This window comes from Malurus melanocephalus, unplaced genomic scaffold, assembly GCF_030028575.1.
Source record: "Malurus melanocephalus ecotype Western Australia unplaced genomic scaffold, MMel_1.1 scaffold_525, whole genome shotgun sequence".
Lineage (NCBI taxonomy): Eukaryota > Metazoa > Chordata > Aves > Passeriformes > Maluridae > Malurus > Malurus melanocephalus.
In genome coordinates, this window is record NW_026623757.1 from 453,872 (window position 1) to 471,107 (window position 17,236).

A 17,236-nucleotide genomic window follows, 5' to 3' on the forward strand; every position below is an offset into this window, starting at 1 on the left:
CTGGGCCTGTACTTCCTATAAAATAACTTGTGTTTTATCAATCCCTTTTTCCTTTTTTTTAATGGTCTGGTTTTTYAATAGAGAAAATAAATAAAGTTTAGTTGTCAGAATGTAGAGCTGGGAAAGGGCAACCATTATAGAAATTCACTATTTCTCAGTTTACCACTCTGTAATCCCAGAATATTCCACTGTTGTAGTTTTCCAGAGTATGTGAGGGCTTTACTTTGCTAAAGCCTTGGAAATTTGTCCACTCTTGGAACCATGCTTTGCTCAGCAGAGAGGATTTAAGAATATTGAAGATAAAATTTACCCAAATAGWTCCTCTTGTATGTTAAATACTCAAATATTTGAGTATTTAGAGACTAATTTAGGAARGTGGAGTCTGATGAGGTTAATTTAAATGTYTCTTTGTGATCTTGAGCATGTTTAATGAGCTCTTCTCTGCATTATCCACACAGCAAGCAGGAATTGTTTTYCTTTGCACCAGCTTTTGAGGGTTTTTTTKGKYYTTTMRKWMYYTTTYCYTKSYKGKTYYKRWWWYYWKWWSKWAAAGATACCACAGGGCTGTGTTGCCTTGGTCAGAGACAATTTGGAGTGTGGGAATCGAGCAGCAAAAAAAATCAGACAAGAAATTCTTAGTCTTAAAATCAGAGCTTGTCRCTGTCCTTTGGATCAGTTGGTTGAATATTGTGTGAGGGAGCTGTCAGAAAATGAGGTGTCTGTACCTAAATCCTGATCTGGGGTCAATGCCCAAGACTCCCCAGCTGAACATTTGCTCTGAGTGAAACTTTGATACGGGGATTTTCTTTTCCTGCCCCAGTGTGGTGTTGGTTAGGTGTTGGAAGGGAAAGCCTTTAGAAATGAAAAGAGGAAATCCTTGCAATCCAAAGAATGCCTCTATATTCCCACTCCAAAGGTAAAGAATTCCTCCAGCGAGGAGCTTCCTAGGCCAATTAGCGACGCCATGTTATTGACTAATTAACCTTTTCTTACAGAAAGCAAACTTACTTGCATTATTTATGCTTTTAATAGGTTTCTGATATACAAGCAAGATCAGCCGTTCTGTCCTGGAATCTCCCAGTTAGTTCACAGAATGGAGAGAGCCATAGTCATAGTCCAGCAGCATTTACATTTGAAGTAGCAATATCCAACAGTGGTAAAAATGGAAAATTTAAATCTGTCTATGTGTAAGTTTAGTTTCTTCCTTTAAGCACAATGTTTAAACCATTAACCAATCAGCAATCTCTCTATCAGGAGCTGTTTGTTGACTTGCAGACCTTCCTACTTCACATGAAATAAATTTTAAGTAATGTCACTAAAGAGTTACGTGGACAGTGGGAAACTTAAAATGTGCACTACGTGGTTTTGCTTTTCAATGAGCTTTGAGCCCTGAGGTTTAAGGAAGAGCTGTAACTCTGCTTTCTGTTTGTTTTTGCCTTTTCACAGTGGGGAAGAATTAACAATTACACTTCCTGATCTCAGACCAGCCACTGATTATCATGCCAGGTATGCTGCTGGGAAGGAAACAATGTTTTGGTGGAGATGGGAATTACAGGATTATTGTGGCTTCATGGAAAAGGTGTRATGCAAGCAGTTAAAGAATGCTCTGAAAAAACACCTTGCTGTGGAGACTGATTTTGATTACTAAATTCCCACTTCTCTTCTAATTTCATTAGAATACCACCTCATTTTCTTCCACCTTCTCTGTCTCTTCATATTTCTCAGTTACAAATTTTAAATTATTCTCTGTTGGTACTTTTTTGGAACAACACTCTGGATTGTTGTAGGCTGAAGTCAGTGTTAAATGAAATAATTTAGCCATAAAATTGGATCTRAAAGTCTGATTTGTCAGCTTGATTTACAGAGTTGCTTGTCTGACCTGCAGTAGTGCAAGCAGGGAAGTGGGAACGGGCTGGAATGGGAAGTGGGATGAGATGTTCAGGAGTGAATGATCCTGACTGGAGGTGTTGGGCTAACCAGGGAGAGAGCAGCTGGTTAAATAAAGCAGGGGAACACTGGGAAGTGTCAGACTCTGTGCTGGGGAGCAGATTAGATTAAAGATTTCCYGGAGCAAACTCCTGCTCTGAAGCTGTGGAAGAGTTCTGAGTGTGGGAAATGCTGGGCACGGCTCCACCTGCACAATGTATGTGATTTCCACAGAAAGGGGCAGCAGAACTGCTTTAGATATTAAACATTTACTCTGAAAAAAGTGATTTCATGATTTAGTCTGTTTCAGTGCCCCATACTCTTGCAGGAGTGTTGGCTGTATTTGAATTTTAAGGTGTTTTTAGCAAAAGGCTCATTTCCAGCCAGGTATCCTATTACCATGTGTGGACACCTGCTGTGGTTTTCATCCCTCATCCCTCATGTATTTCAGCACTAAAATATCTCCACTGGGACAGAGAGTAATTGCAGAATAAATGAAGGATGAGAAATGGGGGCTTTGGGTTCAGCAGGTGAACAAACCTGTGTGACCCCAGTCCTGCTCTGTGTGCACACACCCTGCAGCCACTGCTTGGGATTCAATTGCTGAACTTCCAGCTCTTCCCTTGAAGTTCCAGGTGCCAGTGCAGCAACCACATCATTAATTACCCTTTGTTTAGAGTTTCAGCAACCAGCAGTTCCATCAAAGAAACCATTTCAGAACTGGTGAGCTTCACTACAGAGAGCTGTGAGCCAGACTGTCCAGCTGCCCCAAAATTGATAAACAGAACCAAAAACAGCCTGAGTTTGCAGTGGAAGGTAAGAACCAAACCTGAGTGAAGGTGAGCAGAGCACTCTGCTGGATTCCTGTGCAGTTTGTTTAAATTAGCTTTGTCAGGAATTTAATGTGTGCTGGAGGTRTTGCCTTTTAAGTTGCTGCGTGAAGATTGATAATGAAATTATTATTTCCTTCCTCTTCTTTCAATGTTTGCTGAGTTTCTTGCCTGGAGCTTTATTGTGACAGAGTTGGTAGCCGGGCTCTTCTGAACTGGCAGAGAGAAAAAATGGAACATTTATATCTTTGCTTGAGGTCCTGGATGATAAAAGATAAAACTTAATGTTCTTCTAGTTMCTCTGACCTGTTCAAACTAAATTTCTTTGAGTTGTTTTATAGATTTTCATTTTTAATCTGACTTTTGACTGTAACAGTATCTGTGAAGACTTGTTGATAGCTGCGTTTCTTGGGTTTTCATGTTTTTCTTATGGTTATGATGAAAAATGGTTCCAGCTAAATTACTTTAGTGAAATTATTTGTAGAACCTGTTCATAGAAAATGAAGAAGTTCCCATTTCAGGTGTCAAATGCTTGTGTGAACCCTTAGATTGCTCAGGCAGGTACTGAGCACATAGTGCAAGGCACAAAGAAAAGAGCTCTAAGAATGTAATTTGCTTTATTTATTAAATAAAACTGTTCATAAATTCATATTCTAAACTGTCTGTACTAAAAGGAGTACAGTAGCCCAAAACCTTGTTTTAAAAGGCAGTTGAGTTTATAACATCCAGTGTGTAAAAATATTTATAAAAGTACAACCACGTGATTTTAACTCTTTTTTTCATTGTTTCTTTATTTTCAGTCCTCAAATGACAATGGTTCCAAAATAACGAATTTTCTTTTAGAATGGGATGAGGTAAGACCTTTTCTAGTACAAAAAAAAAAAATCATAATGATATCTGTAGAGCAATTATACTTAAAAATACACTTTGCTTAGGTACAGCAGCTATTTTGAGTGCAGCTGTCCTGACAATCTTAAAGGGACAAATGATCAGTGTGAGGGGATTGTAAAAATGCCTCATTTGTCATCCAGAGCATCGTTAATTCCTGTGCTCTTTAAATGGATGAGCATTTGGCATCTTTGGGAAGTGTCACGAACCTCCCTCAGCTCTTGAGCATCTTGCAGAGATGTATTGCAAAGGGGTAAATGTGTTTTCTTCCAAAAGGTGTTTTGTTTTCAGCTGCAGTGGTTTATCACCATTTTATCAAATTTACAGTACCAGAAGTAATCAGATATCTCAGTCCAAATGTGGTTTATTACCAAGGCTGCTCAGGATGACCATCAGTAGACTCAGGATGGCCWTGATACATTAGATTTGGCATTCTTGAAGCTCAGTAATTTCTTTTTAGATTACTCTTAAGTGAGTGAAATRACATTTCTTGTGGGAAGTGTCCCCGCCTGTGGAATGAGATGAACTTTAAGATCCCTCCCAATCCAAACCAGTCTGGGACTCAGGGACTGAGGAAGGTATGAAGTGAAGAGGGTGGCCTTTGCAGGATTTAGGGAGTGACTCAGGATCTCCTTTTTTTCCAGGGGAAGAATGGCCCCTTCAAGGAATGCTACTACGGGCACCTGAAGCAGTACAAGCTCACCARACTCACTCCCTCCACGAGATACTCSCTGAGACTGGCTGCTAAAAACGACATTGGAATGAGGTAACCAAGAGCMYAGGGGATACCAAACGATGAATTTCCCCCTGGATTCCATCAGCTGCTGCTCACCCTGGTTCAAAATCTCCTCCCCCAGTGGTTTCAGTGAGACGGTGACGTTCGGCACGGCCGGGGTGGTGCCGCCAGCCCCAGCACCACCGGCACTGCTGGAAGCAGGAGTGACCTGGATGGCCCTGGGATGGAGCCCTCCTGCAGGAGTGGCCTCAGATGATTCCCTCACCTACACCCTGGACATGGAGGAAGAAGGTTCTGTAAGTGCTGAGCCTTGTGAGGAAAATTCCTGATATAAAAATGTTCTTTTACCTTCACATAAATGGTCGGCAAGTATTGCAGGGAATTCACAACAAAGATAAGTCATTGCATGGAATTTATGCAACAGAGATCAAACAGTGCATGGAATTCATGATGAGAGATCAAATATTGTATGGAATTCATGATAGAGATCAAGTATTGCATGAAATTCRTGGCACCAAGTATTTATTGCATGGAATTCATGACAGAGATAAAATATTGCATAGAATTCATAACACAGAGGTGAAGTTCAAGCTAAACAAAAACAGGATTGACCTGTTCTGGGTTTTGTTTTACCTTGAAAATGGGTGACTCTGTTCATTCTTATTTTCCCTCCTTCCCAGGGCTATGGATTCCAACCCCAGTACAATGGAGATGAGCTCTCATGCACTTTAAGAAACCTGAGGAGGAGTACATCCTATAAGTTCAGGGTTTGTACCATAGTTTGTTCCTAATTTCATGGGCTTTCCTGGGTTTTGGCATTTTCCTAAAGCTCAGACAGCAGGAGACAGCAGGAATTTACCTGTTGTCCCAACAATTACCTGTTGTTAGAGTGGGTTTTGGTGAAGTAATAATACAAATCAGATCTTTTGCACCAGCACATTTTGGTTTAAATGGTTGTCTTTATTTTGGTTGGGTTTTTTTAATCATCAGTGTATTTATCCTCATATACTGTCCACTTATTATTGTCATTCAATAAACGATTGATTCTGTATTCTGTTCCTCCTCCAACAGCTCTTTGCCTACAACAGTGAAGGAAAAAGCAGCCCCAGTGAGGTGGTGGAGCACAGCACCAAGCCTGACAGACCTGGAGCCCCGAGCAAACCTGTTGTAAAGGGCAAGATCCATCCCCACAGTGTGAGAGTTACGTGGGGTAGGTGCCTTGGGGTGTTCCAGTGCTGCAGGGGTGTGGACAGCCACTCTCAAAATTAAATGAGAGTGAGCTCCAGAAAATTATTAATCTACAGATACTGTTATTGGAGGAGAAATACTCAACATTACCCAAAATTGGTTTATTTTGGGGCTGTGATACCAAAGTGATGTTGTTCATTCATTCTAGGGAAGCAGCAAKTGCTGTTCTAATACCCTCTGGGTTTGCTGTGATGCTTAAATAATTCTCATGTTCACTTAAAAAATAAGAGCTGATACCTGAAGTTGGGAGTGTTTTTCCAGTTGCTCTTCCTGACATAATCATGATAATTAATAGGAGAGAAATGGCTCTGAAAAGTATATTGTGAGAAATTAAGTACACTGGTTTCTGTTGGCTGGTTAACTTTTCTATTTGAATGAATATGAATGTGCTCTCTGGAAAAGCTGATAACAAAGTAATGGCTTGATATTAAATCTTGTGTAACTTAGGATTTTGATTTCTTTCAGACCCCCCCAAGGATAATGGAGGATCAGACATTTCTAAATACTTTTTGGAAATCTCCGAGGCATCAGTTGGTAAGGAACCACCTTTGGGTACTGATGCAGTCCTGAGTCTCCATCACTGGAGGTATTTAATTCACATTTGGATGTGGGACACGGTTTAGGCTTTGATTTTGGAGATCTTTCCCAACCTAAATGATCTTTTACTCCAGCAGGCACTTCTGATGTCACATGTGTGTGTTGTGTTGTGCCTGTTCTCTGCGTAATGAACCATTTCACATTGATTCTCTGGCTTGACTGCCTTGATAATCGTGTGTGAGAATTTKCAGGCAGGTTTCTAGGAAGGTTTGGAAGTGTAAAGTGCTTTTCCTTCCCTCAGGAGGGAGGTGGGAGCCCATTTACAGCGGAGCCCAGCGGGAGCACATCTGTGACCACCTCAGGCCTGGCACCTCCTACAGACTGCGGGTGTCCTGTGCCAGTAAAGGTGGGGAGAGCCAGGTGAGGAGCAGGAGAGGGAAAGTSCTTTGAGAAACCATTGCTGCTCATGTTTTAGCAATATTCTTTATGCTCATGCTCTGCAATGACCTTTCTCCTGGCAGGCCTCTGATGTCACGACTGTCACGACGGCAGCCGTTCCCCCTGGGCCCTGTCACGCCCCATCCCTGGTGGGCAAAGCCAAACCCAAGGAAATCACTTTGCAGTGGGGTAAGCACCAGAGTTGGAGCAAAAGACTGTTCTGATTCCAGTCATCCAAATGAAAAACCTTCAGGGAAAAAAAACCAAAAATACAGAGATGCTGTCCATAGTTTTAGGTTTTTTGGGGGGCTGGTGTGGGGTTTTGGGTTTGTTTTGTGGGACTTTTTTTTTTTTAAGAAGATCTAAGCTTCTCTCTACCTCTGTAGGGTGACAGTGAGATTTAAGCAGACATGAATATTTTCCAATGAGAAAGCTTCCTGCCTGTCCATGACTGACMCCTGGCAATTTAAAATCAGCTCTTCTCACTGTTATCACTGCAAAGGAGAGAAGCGAAAATTAATGAAGATGCACTGWCTTGTGAAGAAAAACTGGGAAAATWAATGGAAAAAAAMCTGATGAAGGCCATCTTAAACTAATTATCAGTATCTGGGGGGGAAAAGCAAGCTTCATTAACTGCTTCTGCTCAGATATATGCCAAGAGCCTGCTCTAATTTTGAGAATTCAGARGTTAATATGAAAATGCAATCTCTTTTGTTTCCCAGGCCCCCCAGCTGTGGATGGAGGMTCTGAGATCACAGAGTATCTCCTGGAGATGGCCAGCTCAGAGCAGGATGAGCGCAGGGTGCTTTATCAGGGCCCAGCAGCTGAGTTTGGAGTGACCAATCTGCTCCCTGGGAGAACCTACTGCTTCTGGCTCCGGGCAGGGAATAAAGTTGGGGTAACCACTGCACTCACATCTCACTGCTTTTATACCAGAGACAGGAGTGATGGTGCTGTTGGAGGAGTCTGAGAGTGCTTTGTAGCCTGTGCTGTGTGAACCTCTTGATGTTTGTGTCTCTAGAAATGTTGGATGTGTTACCCCAAGCTCAGGCTCTGCAGATGCTGGGGTGGGAGTAGCATTGTGTGGAGAGGGGCAAGTGCAAGCCATGCCAGGCTGGGAGAAGGGTGGGACAAAATTTGGTTGCATAAAACAGTCCCCAGCTGCTTCTGGAAGGCAGATCGTGGCTGGGAGAGGGAGGAGTTACACAACCCTGCCAGTGGGAGGATCTCAGATATCCTGTGGGAACAGGGCCAGCTTCAAGTACCTGCAAGGAATCTGAAACTGAGYCCTGAACTCCGCTGTTTATTTCCCTGTCAAGTTAAAAATAGTTTGTTTGCTTCACTTGCACGTGAGTTTTTGCCCTGGTGCTGTTGCTGTGTTCATGCAGTTGTGTTTTCCTGCAGTTTGGCCCCCACTCGGAGAAGGCAGAGCTTTCCACTGCTCCAGGACCCCCTGAGCAGTGCTGCAAACCCCTGATAACCTGCAAAAGTGCAACCTGTGCTGTGGTTTCGTGGGAGGTAGGTGTTGATGGCTTCCAGTACCACCCAAATTAGTGTTTCRCTTTCAGAATTGTAGTGACACATTCATGGTATACAGAAATGAGAAAAATATGTGTAGAGGTGGAATATTTTAAGCCCATTTCTTTATAGATGTTTGTGTTGGGTTTGGAAACTTGATGAGTTATTAATTGCAGTCTTAAATGGACAAATTGGGTGACATTTAGTCCTCCTCATGGTGTATTAATTAATACATACTGAATTAATTCTTCTAAGTGGTAAGAGTCCATGAGCCAGACAGAATTCTGGTGTGAACTGTGGTGATGTTACAGCCACGTGTCACCTTTAACTCAAAATCTCTTGTAACAGACCTCGGGTTTCAACCCCAGTGCTTCCAAAGGTTGAGTTTGATGATCTTGGAAGYCTTTTCCAACCTCTTCTGTGACTCTCACCCAGTGTCTCAGTGTAACAGAGCTCCCCCATGGGTGCTGTTTGTGTGTAAGTRCAGGAGCTGAGCAGAATTTCTCCTTGCCCTGCAGAGCCCAGCGTGCAAYGGAGCTGAGATCACCGAGTACAGGCTGGACTGGGGCCAGGTGGAGGGCTCCATGCACATCATCTACACTGGCCCCTGCCAGAGCTATGAGGTCAAAGGGCTCACACCTGCAACCACCTATTACTGCAGAGTCCAGGTAGGAAAAGCCTTTTGGTGCCACACTGGGCACTTGCAGTTTGGGGASAAACTCCTGCTAGAGAGGAAAAAGTCATGTGCTGTCACCTGCTCATGCAGTAGAGAAGGTAATTGGGAAAAACACTTCTCCTTCTTCCCCAACCCCTCCTAATTCCCTGTATCTGGAAGAGTTTAGATCCAAAGTGCTGTGAAGTACCAAATGCTTTGCCTTGCTAACATTTTATCCAGGGGATTTTCYGTTCTCTTCTTCTGTTGGTTTTAAGAACACACGGAAAGCTGTGAGAGATGTGACTCCCTGAGTGGAAAACAGGGATTTGGTAACTCCTCTGTGGTGTCTTTCAGGCTGTGAACGTGGCTGGGGTGGGGCTGTTTGGGGACACGGGYGTGGTCACCACGCCCCCCTCAGTGCCCGCAGCCGTGGCCGTGCTCCAYTTACTTGAAGAGGATCAGATGGAAATTTCCCCTCCTTACTCCACGTGCCTTGCCATCCAGTGGGAAGAGCCCTGCTGCCACGGGGCAGAGATCACAGGGTACAACATCGAGTATGGGGAAAAGCAGCTGGTCACTGTGGGGAGAAACACAACCCATGTCCTTGAGAATCTGCWGCCTGACACCGTGTATAGGTAAGAATTACTCTGAAACTACATTTGTAGGGTTTAAAATTCTTTTTAGGATTGTGCTTGAAATTTTTAGAGCAATTTTTCATTCAGCTTACAGGCTGTATAATTCACCCTACAATTAAAAAAAACCTTCTAAAATTGTTATATCCAGACTTGAACCATGGCATTTGCAGGAGAGAGATTGTGGTTGGTGTTAAGGTCCCCATTCTGTCTCAAAGCCAAGACTTTAAGGTTTCTGAGTTTGGAATTTTTCACTGGGATGCTCAGGTGTGTGGCCAGAAGAGGATGGATGGACAGGGAAGAGCAGAGCAGGGGTTCCTGTGACCTCAGTCTTGGTTAAAGCTGAGGTCAGATTACATTTCTAACTGCATCTTGATTACTTCACTGCTTGAAGTTATATTGTGTACACATTTTAACTCTTGCTTCATTACTCAGCACTTTTCCTGACCGTGTTCTCTCCCATTCCCAGGATCAGAATACAGGCCATCAACAGCTTTGGAGTAGGTCCTTTCAGTCATTCCATGAAAGCCAAAACCAAACCACTACCTCCTGACCCTCCCCACCTGGAATGTGTGGTCTTCAGCTACCAGAGCCTTAAACTGAAATGGGGAGAAGGGCCCAGCAGAGCTTTAATTCCCAACCCTACACAGTTCAACCTGCAAATGGAGGACAGGTTTGGCAGGTAAGACCAGCAGATCATTAAGGATCTTGTGTTTTYCCCTCTTCATGTCAAGTTTTTATGTTATTTTATGTTATTCTGCCTTCTGTTTGTAGCACTGAATCATTTGGGCATCCTAAATTKTGCCCCTTAGTTTGTAGTTTTGCATCCCATTTTTCAATCAGAAATSCTGTCAATAACTTGCACTTCTGCTGCTTATAAACAGTAAATACTATTTAAATTATAAATATCACCATCCTGTGCTGGCAGGGTTATTTTTTGGACATTCTAAAACAAAGTCAAGTCTGCATATAAGAAACACGGGGTGGCCAGCTGCTCTTTGACTTGAAATTTCAGTTTATTTTGGAAATTCAAGGATTGTTCTTCTGATTCAGACCAGGAGCTGGGCCCTGCAGCCTCAGTGGGATGCCCAGCAGGTCAGGGGAAAAGCCTGCGACACCCGGAATGCAGCATCACTTCTTTGTCCTTCAGTCAGATCCGAGTGTTTCAGGTGTGATGCWGCCCTACCCATTGGTGGCTGCTGGGTAACTGTGTGTGTGTTCTGTGTCCCCCAGGTTTGTGACAGTCTACAGTGGTCCCTGTCACACCTACAAGGTGCAGAGGCTCAGCGAATCCACCACGTACCATTTCCGCATCCAGGCGTACAACGACGCTGGCGAAGGAGCCTTCTCCGAGGTCTGTGCTTTCACCACCACCAAGTCTCCACCTGCACCTCTCAAAGGTGAGCTGACACTGCTGTGGAGCTGCTGCAAACCACTCAGGGGCAGGATTGAATCCTGCAACCTGACCCTTAACCAGTCTTTGCAGGGACAGAGACACAAACTTGCTCTGAGGGGCTTTGGGTGTGAAAAGGGCTCTTCTGGTGTGATCATCTCCTGCACTGGAGCTCTTGCACCCCTGAACTGAGCATTYCTGCCATTTCTCAACTGGAAGGATATTTTGCAGGGTTATAGTCCAAGTTACAACTGTGTGCAGGCAAATAAGGGAACAGTTAAGTCCTCTGATCCTCACTTTTTAACATGGACACTAAAGGTTGTCATTAAAGAAATCATTGTGAAGGGCAGAGTGCTGAGTGCCTGCAGGAAAATTAATTGACTGAACCATGGTTAGAACATATTTCCAGCTCTGCRCATTGGACAGAAATGCTGGTTTCTRCAGTCATTTGAAAGTGCTGCTCCTCTCTACAAACATCCTGGGGCTCATCCTGACATCTCAAAAAGACCAACAAGTGCAACCTACACATAACCCAGTAACCATTTTTAAGCTCATGTCATCAAATAGAAGAAAAATAAAGAAACAAATCTTGAATGCTTAGTTATTGGAATGAGTTGCCTCTAAGCATKACAGCTGTACATTTGTAGAGACCATTGTTCTTTTTCTAATACACCAACAAATCACTTTTTTTTCCAGCACCCAAAGCGATTCAGCTGGAAGAAAACACTTTTGAAATCACATGGGAGCCTTTACAGCCGATGAAAGGAGATTCCATTGTTTACATCCTTCAGCTTGCTGCTGGCAGAGAGTTTGATCAGGTACTTTTTATGTAGTGTCTGGAATGKGAGGGGTTTTTACTTGGAAAAATTCTTACCAAAAAAATATGTGGATATTTCTTGTGGAAGGTGTATCTGCCCATGGTGGAATGAGTTGGGCTTTAAGGTCCCTTCCAGCCCAAACTGTGCTGTGCTTCTCTGGTTTGGATTAAATCCTGTCTGGTGCTGTGACAGGGAGGCTTTTCTTTTCAGAAAGTGTGAGGTGGGTGAGCACTGCTTTATCCTGTTCTCCCAACCATTCCTTTGGCTTTTGATTCTTAAATCTGGTTGTGTGTGGTACCACTGCCTCTGTTAATCAGAGACATAGGTGGAGGACATTTAAGGAAGAAGATGAGAGTTTGATTTTTTTCTCATTTCTCAGCCTCCCAACCCAGGTGAGGGGTCAGTGTGGGGCATAGCAGGAAACTTTAATGAATTGTGAATTGTCTAGGAATGGAAGCTGCGGTTTGATGCAGTTGGGTAGAGGAGGTGACTCCAGGCTGTGCCCAGCCCTGCATTGGGGCAGGCCAGGCAGTAGCAGGTGCTGCTGCGAGCTGCCCCTGACTGAATTGGCTCCTCTCTCCTCCCGCCAGGTGTACAAGGGCCCGGAGCCGTGCTTCCGGCTGCCGGCCGCGCAGACGAACTGTGAGTACCGCGCGCGCGTCTGCGCCGGCCGCCAGTGCCACGACCTGCCGGGCTGCCCSGAGCTCTACGGCCCCTACAGCCCCAGCACCATGTTCTGCTGCCAGCGCCGGGAGCCGGGCCCCGCCGGAGCCCAGCCCAGCGCCGAGCTGGCGCAGAGCGGGAAGCGGCTGCACGAGGAGCGCGTCATCGCCATCGCGCTGCTCTGCGGCTTCGCCGTGGTCGCCATCCTCTTCGCCGTGGTCATCCAGTACTTTGTCATCAAGTAGGGCGGAGCTGGCCCTGCTCAGCTGTCTGTACAGAGCTCTCTGGGGTATTTATGGGTAGTCGGGATGAAATCCTAGCTGGGAACCCCTCGCTCCGTGCATTCCCGCTCCTGCTGCTGGCTGCCGGCGAGGCTGGCTTGGCAGATCCTTTCCAAATGCTGGACACAGATTTCCCSTAGAAAGGGCGATCCTGGGGCCTCTGCAATCAGGGTGAGCTGTTAGAGAACAGCCATCAGCTGCCTTACGGTGCACACTGCGGGGGGTGTGCACACTCCTCCTCTCTCCCCATCCCAGCCAGTTGGAGAGGGAAGGCATTGCTAGAACAGTCCTTTCCCAGCCCCACCAGAGCAGCGGGAGGCAATGGCTGTTCCATCAGGTTTCGCTGTAGTTTGATRTCCATGAAATCCAGCAGCACAAGTGCTTGAGCTTAGAGCAGAACTGCAGAGCCTACTAGAGCATACCACATTTACTAGACTGTAGAAGGAAAGCAGAATATTGACTTAGTGATATTACTACTTTACAGTTATTTTAATACTTGGGATTCAGTAATAATCATTTCAARTGTTGGAGTAGAGGGTGCCAGAGGTTTTTAGGGTTTTAATCCAAACCAATGCCAGCAGGACGTGGCGCTCGGCCGGGATGCCCAGGAAAGGCTCTGCCCGGAATGTTCCTGCTGTCCTGAGCAGCTTTGGCCCAATCCACATTTCACTCTCAGTGCCTGAGAGAAAAGTAATTCCCTGTGCAGMGTGCTCAGAACAGCACAGGAGTTGTCTTTAAGGAGAAAGAGTGCATTTATGATAAATGTTACACTATTTGGCTCAAASTGAGCAAATGTTTTTGTACTATTATTAACCTAAAAAATAAAAAATTCAGCCTGCTTTGGGTGCCCTTCTAACTTAATCCCAACGAGCAAATTGTATGTGAGAGAACTCTTTTTAGATGACATTTATACAATGTTTTAAACTTGCTATCCCAGTGGTAGCAGCTTCACATTCCATGGTTTTCCTGTTGGGAATGTTCAGCCTGCTATGAACTTGTCTGAAACTCGTCCTGGTCGGCTGGGGGATATTTTTGTGGACACTGTGCACTACATTTGACTGTTGTGTTCCATCTGCTTGTGAATCCCTGAGGAGGAGCCTGGTAGCTCCTGGCTCCATTAGATCAAAGATGTTGAAAGCTGGAACTCACAAATTTTCCAATGTTTCAGGATGGGTCTTGCCAACAGCATTTGGAATATGCCACAGAACTGTAGATTTAGGGTATTTTGCAAAGTCTGTGGCTYCACTTTGGCCATCAGAGCGATGCACTTGTAGGTGGGAGGGTGGATGTGACAGAGCTACAGGCGATGTGTTTCCAGTAATTAATTAATCACTTTAAGGGTCTTTCTCCTACAGCAGTTGAGGAATAACGTTGTGTTAGAGTTTGAGGCATTGTGTTGTATTTCAGATGTGGAAAACCTAAATTATGACCTAGTATCATTTAATCCTCTTCACAGTAGATTGATGGTGCAATCTGAAATTAATCTTTTCAAAACGTACTCTTCATTTTTGTACTCTATTTATTTTGATTAAAAGTCCTGGAAAGAAAAAAATGTATGTTTGAATGTATTGTTCTACTTGTAGCAGAACTTTAAGTTAATCATTTATTATATCATAGAAATCTCTCCCTCCAGTGTCAGAGTTTTATACAGATATTAGTCTTTAGTTTGCAGAAGAGTTTACAATCTGTCTTTATTTTCCTCATAGTCTCCCTTTAGCAGATAAACTGCCTGCAGCAAATCTCCATTGCCAAAGGGTTCTTTCTTAACTCCTTAGAACCATCTCATAGAAGTTTATTTGGCAATAGTATAGTCCTGATCATTTGAAAAAGAGAAATTAGGATCGCAGAGTAAATACTAACAAGTCACGACTGCKAAAAACTGAAATCAGATCCTTTTGTAATTGCCACAAAATGCTCATATTTCCAGAAAATATCCAGGATTTATACTGCAATACAGATTTTCCATCAGCTGTTGTCCATTCCAGAAGGATGTACCCTCGTGGCATTAATATATTTTAGGTATCTTCAGTTTTCTTGTATTGTCATTTTTGAGGTATCTCAAACGTATGTTAAAGCTGCCATGTATTGTATTACTAAATTGTAACTATCAAATAGATAATATATTTAATACAGCCAATAAATAATACAAATGTATTCAAATTTGACTCCGGGCTCCTGTGGTTTTGTGGCATTTAGTCTCACTTGTGTCATGTGTGATTTAAGGGGAGGGAACATGCTTGGTGTCATTAAGGGATGAATTAACTTATCTTCCAGAAAAGTGGGACCCTTGGAATATCACTTCGATTTCCTCTCACGCTACAGGAAGGACCTGCAGTTCCCAGGTGAAGTAGAACAGTTCTTTGACACTGGAAATTGAATCATTTTTGGCTAATTACCAATTTCCCACCATTTTGTATTGACTTAGGGCCTTTCCCCCTCAAACTCTTCCCCGGCATTTCCTGCTGAGTGTGGAATTTCTCCTGACAGTGCCTTAATGAACTGATGAAGAGAAGATGGGAAAGGTTTCATTTGACCATCAGTCTTCCCAATGAGACAGCTGSACACTCAGCCTGGAGTTACTTTCCRTTTCAGGAAAGATCAGGGATGAGGAGCTGGAAAACGCTGGAGTGGAGGAGGTGARGGAATCCCRAGAGAAGKCTCTGGGGAGYTGGAAGGRCACAGCCAAAGGGAGCAGGGACACCCAGCAGCAGCATGTGTCCAGCCACAGTCCTCAGAAATTCCTGCAGAGCCTGGGAACGRGGCTCTGGCAGAAAGAAAGGAGGTATCAGCTACAAAACAAACCTCTGCCTCCTCGAAGCATGGCTTTTTGCAGCTCTTCTGCTCTCAAAGCCAGAGTTTTGTGGTGCCAGCTGATGTGGGATTGGGGCTGGAAAGGTCAGTGCTGAGCACAGGCTCTGCATTGTCCAGCAGATCCTGGTTCTGACGTTAGGGAGATTCCTGCTGCCCTTTCCAAGAGGCAGAAGCTCTGGCTGGGGTTGTTGGTGCAGATTTAGGCACTTGGACACCTCTCAACAAGAAAAGCTGTCTGTGTGCCTTGGCTCTGCTTGGCTGTACCCTGAACACCTCAGCAAATCCTGTCTGGGTAGAAATTCCCAGTGAAGTTTCATGGAATCTTGGAATGGTTTGGGTTGGGAGGGACCTTAAAGCTCATTTTACACTCCCTGCAGACAGGGACACCTTCCCCTTCCCCAGGTTCCTCCAAGCCCCATCCATCCTGGCCTTGAACATTTCCAGGGATTTAAAATTTATGGGGTTTAAATCCCACACCCTGAGCAGAGCCACGTGCCCAGGCTGTGCTCCCGATTTCTCCAGCAGMTGATTCCCAGCTGGCCAGCAGCTGCCTGGGATGAACCACCCATGGCAGACGGAAAAGTCGGCGCCGGGCCAGGACACRCCGTGACCCCGTTTCCTGTTTTCTGACGCTGAAAACAACCCCAGTGTCTGAGCAGAGAGGAAGGGTGGCCGCTCTTCTAAAATGCTTCCACTGGGCTGGTGCCCATGGAATGTGTGTTTCTGCATTTATCCTGGAGAAAAAGGGGTTCAGGAGGAATCTTGTGGCTCTGCACAACTCCCTGATAGGAGGGAGCAGCCAGGGGGATCGGGCTCTGCTCCCAGGGAACAGGGACAGGAGAGGGAATAGCCTCAAACTGTGCCAGGATGGGTTCAGGTTGGACATGAGCAGGAAATTTCTCCATGGAAAAAAGTTGTTAAACATTGGAACTGCCCAGGATGCGTTGTAGTCCCAGCCCTGGAAGTATCCAAGGARCAACTGGACRTGGCACTCTGTGCTGTGGGCTGGTGACAAGGTGGGGATTGGACACAGATTCGAGGACTGTCATGGGGAGAAGCTTCCATGGCCATGAAGGTGTTTGTRGCCTTGGGGACAAGTGTGTGCCTTGTGGGAATGGCTCTCCTTGTCTTCTCGCTGCTGCTTTCCTGGCAGAAATCCTGGTTGTGCTTTCCAGCCTGGAATGTCACCTGTGGGCASGTGGGGAGGGTGGCACAGGGGTACGGAACAGTCTCGCACCTGGTTTAGGGATAAATCCCAAGCCTCTCGGAAGTGCAAAATATTTTCTTTCCTGTTTTGGGAATATATGGTGTGACAGCCCACAGCTGAATGCATCGCAGCCTATGGAAGAGCTCCTCTCCCCCTCTTTCCTAAAACAAGGGAAAAGAAAAGTGGATTTTGTTTGTTGTCTTAGGTCAGTGTCTGGAATTCCTCCTCCTCCCTCCCTCCTCCCAGGATGTTTTTGTGTAACACACTCTGACTCATGGAAGTCAAATGACTTGGCCTCAGCGGCCTCAGCACAGAAATTCTGGCACAGGAAAGCACAGGAATTCTGGCACAGGAAAGCACAGGAATTCTGGCACAGGAATCCTGTGCTGGGTGAGGGTTTTCCAGCTCCTCCAGGCACTGCCAGAGCCGTGGGGCTGCTCCTGTTCCCCCAGCACCCCCAGAGCCCCAAAGCCAAGGCAGGGTTGGGATGTGAGCGGATCCAGGTGCTGAACACCGTCCTGGCTGTGGAGGGAGCCCACGGAGCGTGGCCATTGCTGGAATGTTCTGCAGGGTGGATCAGAGGGAGCAGCTCTCGGTTTCTCCATCTCTCAGGAGCTCTGAGGGAGCACACGGAGCGTGGCCATTGCTGGAATGT

At 45.1% G+C, this 17,236-nt stretch overlaps 1 protein-coding gene across 2 annotated transcripts in view; it reads left to right on the top strand.

Moving 5' to 3' along the window:
- LOC130582815 (fibronectin type-III domain-containing protein 3a-like) overlaps positions 1-14,708 on the top strand; it is a 37,709-nt gene extending 23,001 nt beyond the window's left edge. For both annotated transcript variants that reach the window (XM_057381732.1, XM_057381733.1), the window contains exons 9-27: positions 1,033-1,187; positions 1,447-1,506; positions 2,604-2,742; positions 3,557-3,610; positions 4,289-4,410; positions 4,502-4,676; positions 5,061-5,147; positions 5,452-5,590; positions 6,094-6,162; positions 6,467-6,585; positions 6,687-6,792; positions 7,326-7,501; positions 8,008-8,121; positions 8,640-8,789; positions 9,131-9,411; positions 9,878-10,090; positions 10,642-10,808; positions 11,498-11,619; positions 12,210-14,708. In XM_057381732.1, the coding sequence (XP_057237715.1) occupies positions 1,033-1,187; positions 1,447-1,506; positions 2,604-2,742; positions 3,557-3,610; positions 4,289-4,410; positions 4,502-4,676; positions 5,061-5,147; positions 5,452-5,590; positions 6,094-6,162; positions 6,467-6,585; positions 6,687-6,792; positions 7,326-7,501; positions 8,008-8,121; positions 8,640-8,789; positions 9,131-9,411; positions 9,878-10,090; positions 10,642-10,808; positions 11,498-11,619; positions 12,210-12,527 (2,766 nt within the window). In that variant the 3' untranslated portion in view covers positions 12,528-14,708. The remainder of the gene's footprint in view (positions 1-1,032; positions 1,188-1,446; positions 1,507-2,603; positions 2,743-3,556; positions 3,611-4,288; positions 4,411-4,501; positions 4,677-5,060; positions 5,148-5,451; positions 5,591-6,093; positions 6,163-6,466; positions 6,586-6,686; positions 6,793-7,325; positions 7,502-8,007; positions 8,122-8,639; positions 8,790-9,130; positions 9,412-9,877; positions 10,091-10,641; positions 10,809-11,497; positions 11,620-12,209) is intronic.
- Positions 14,709-17,236: the final 2,528 nt, after the last annotated feature.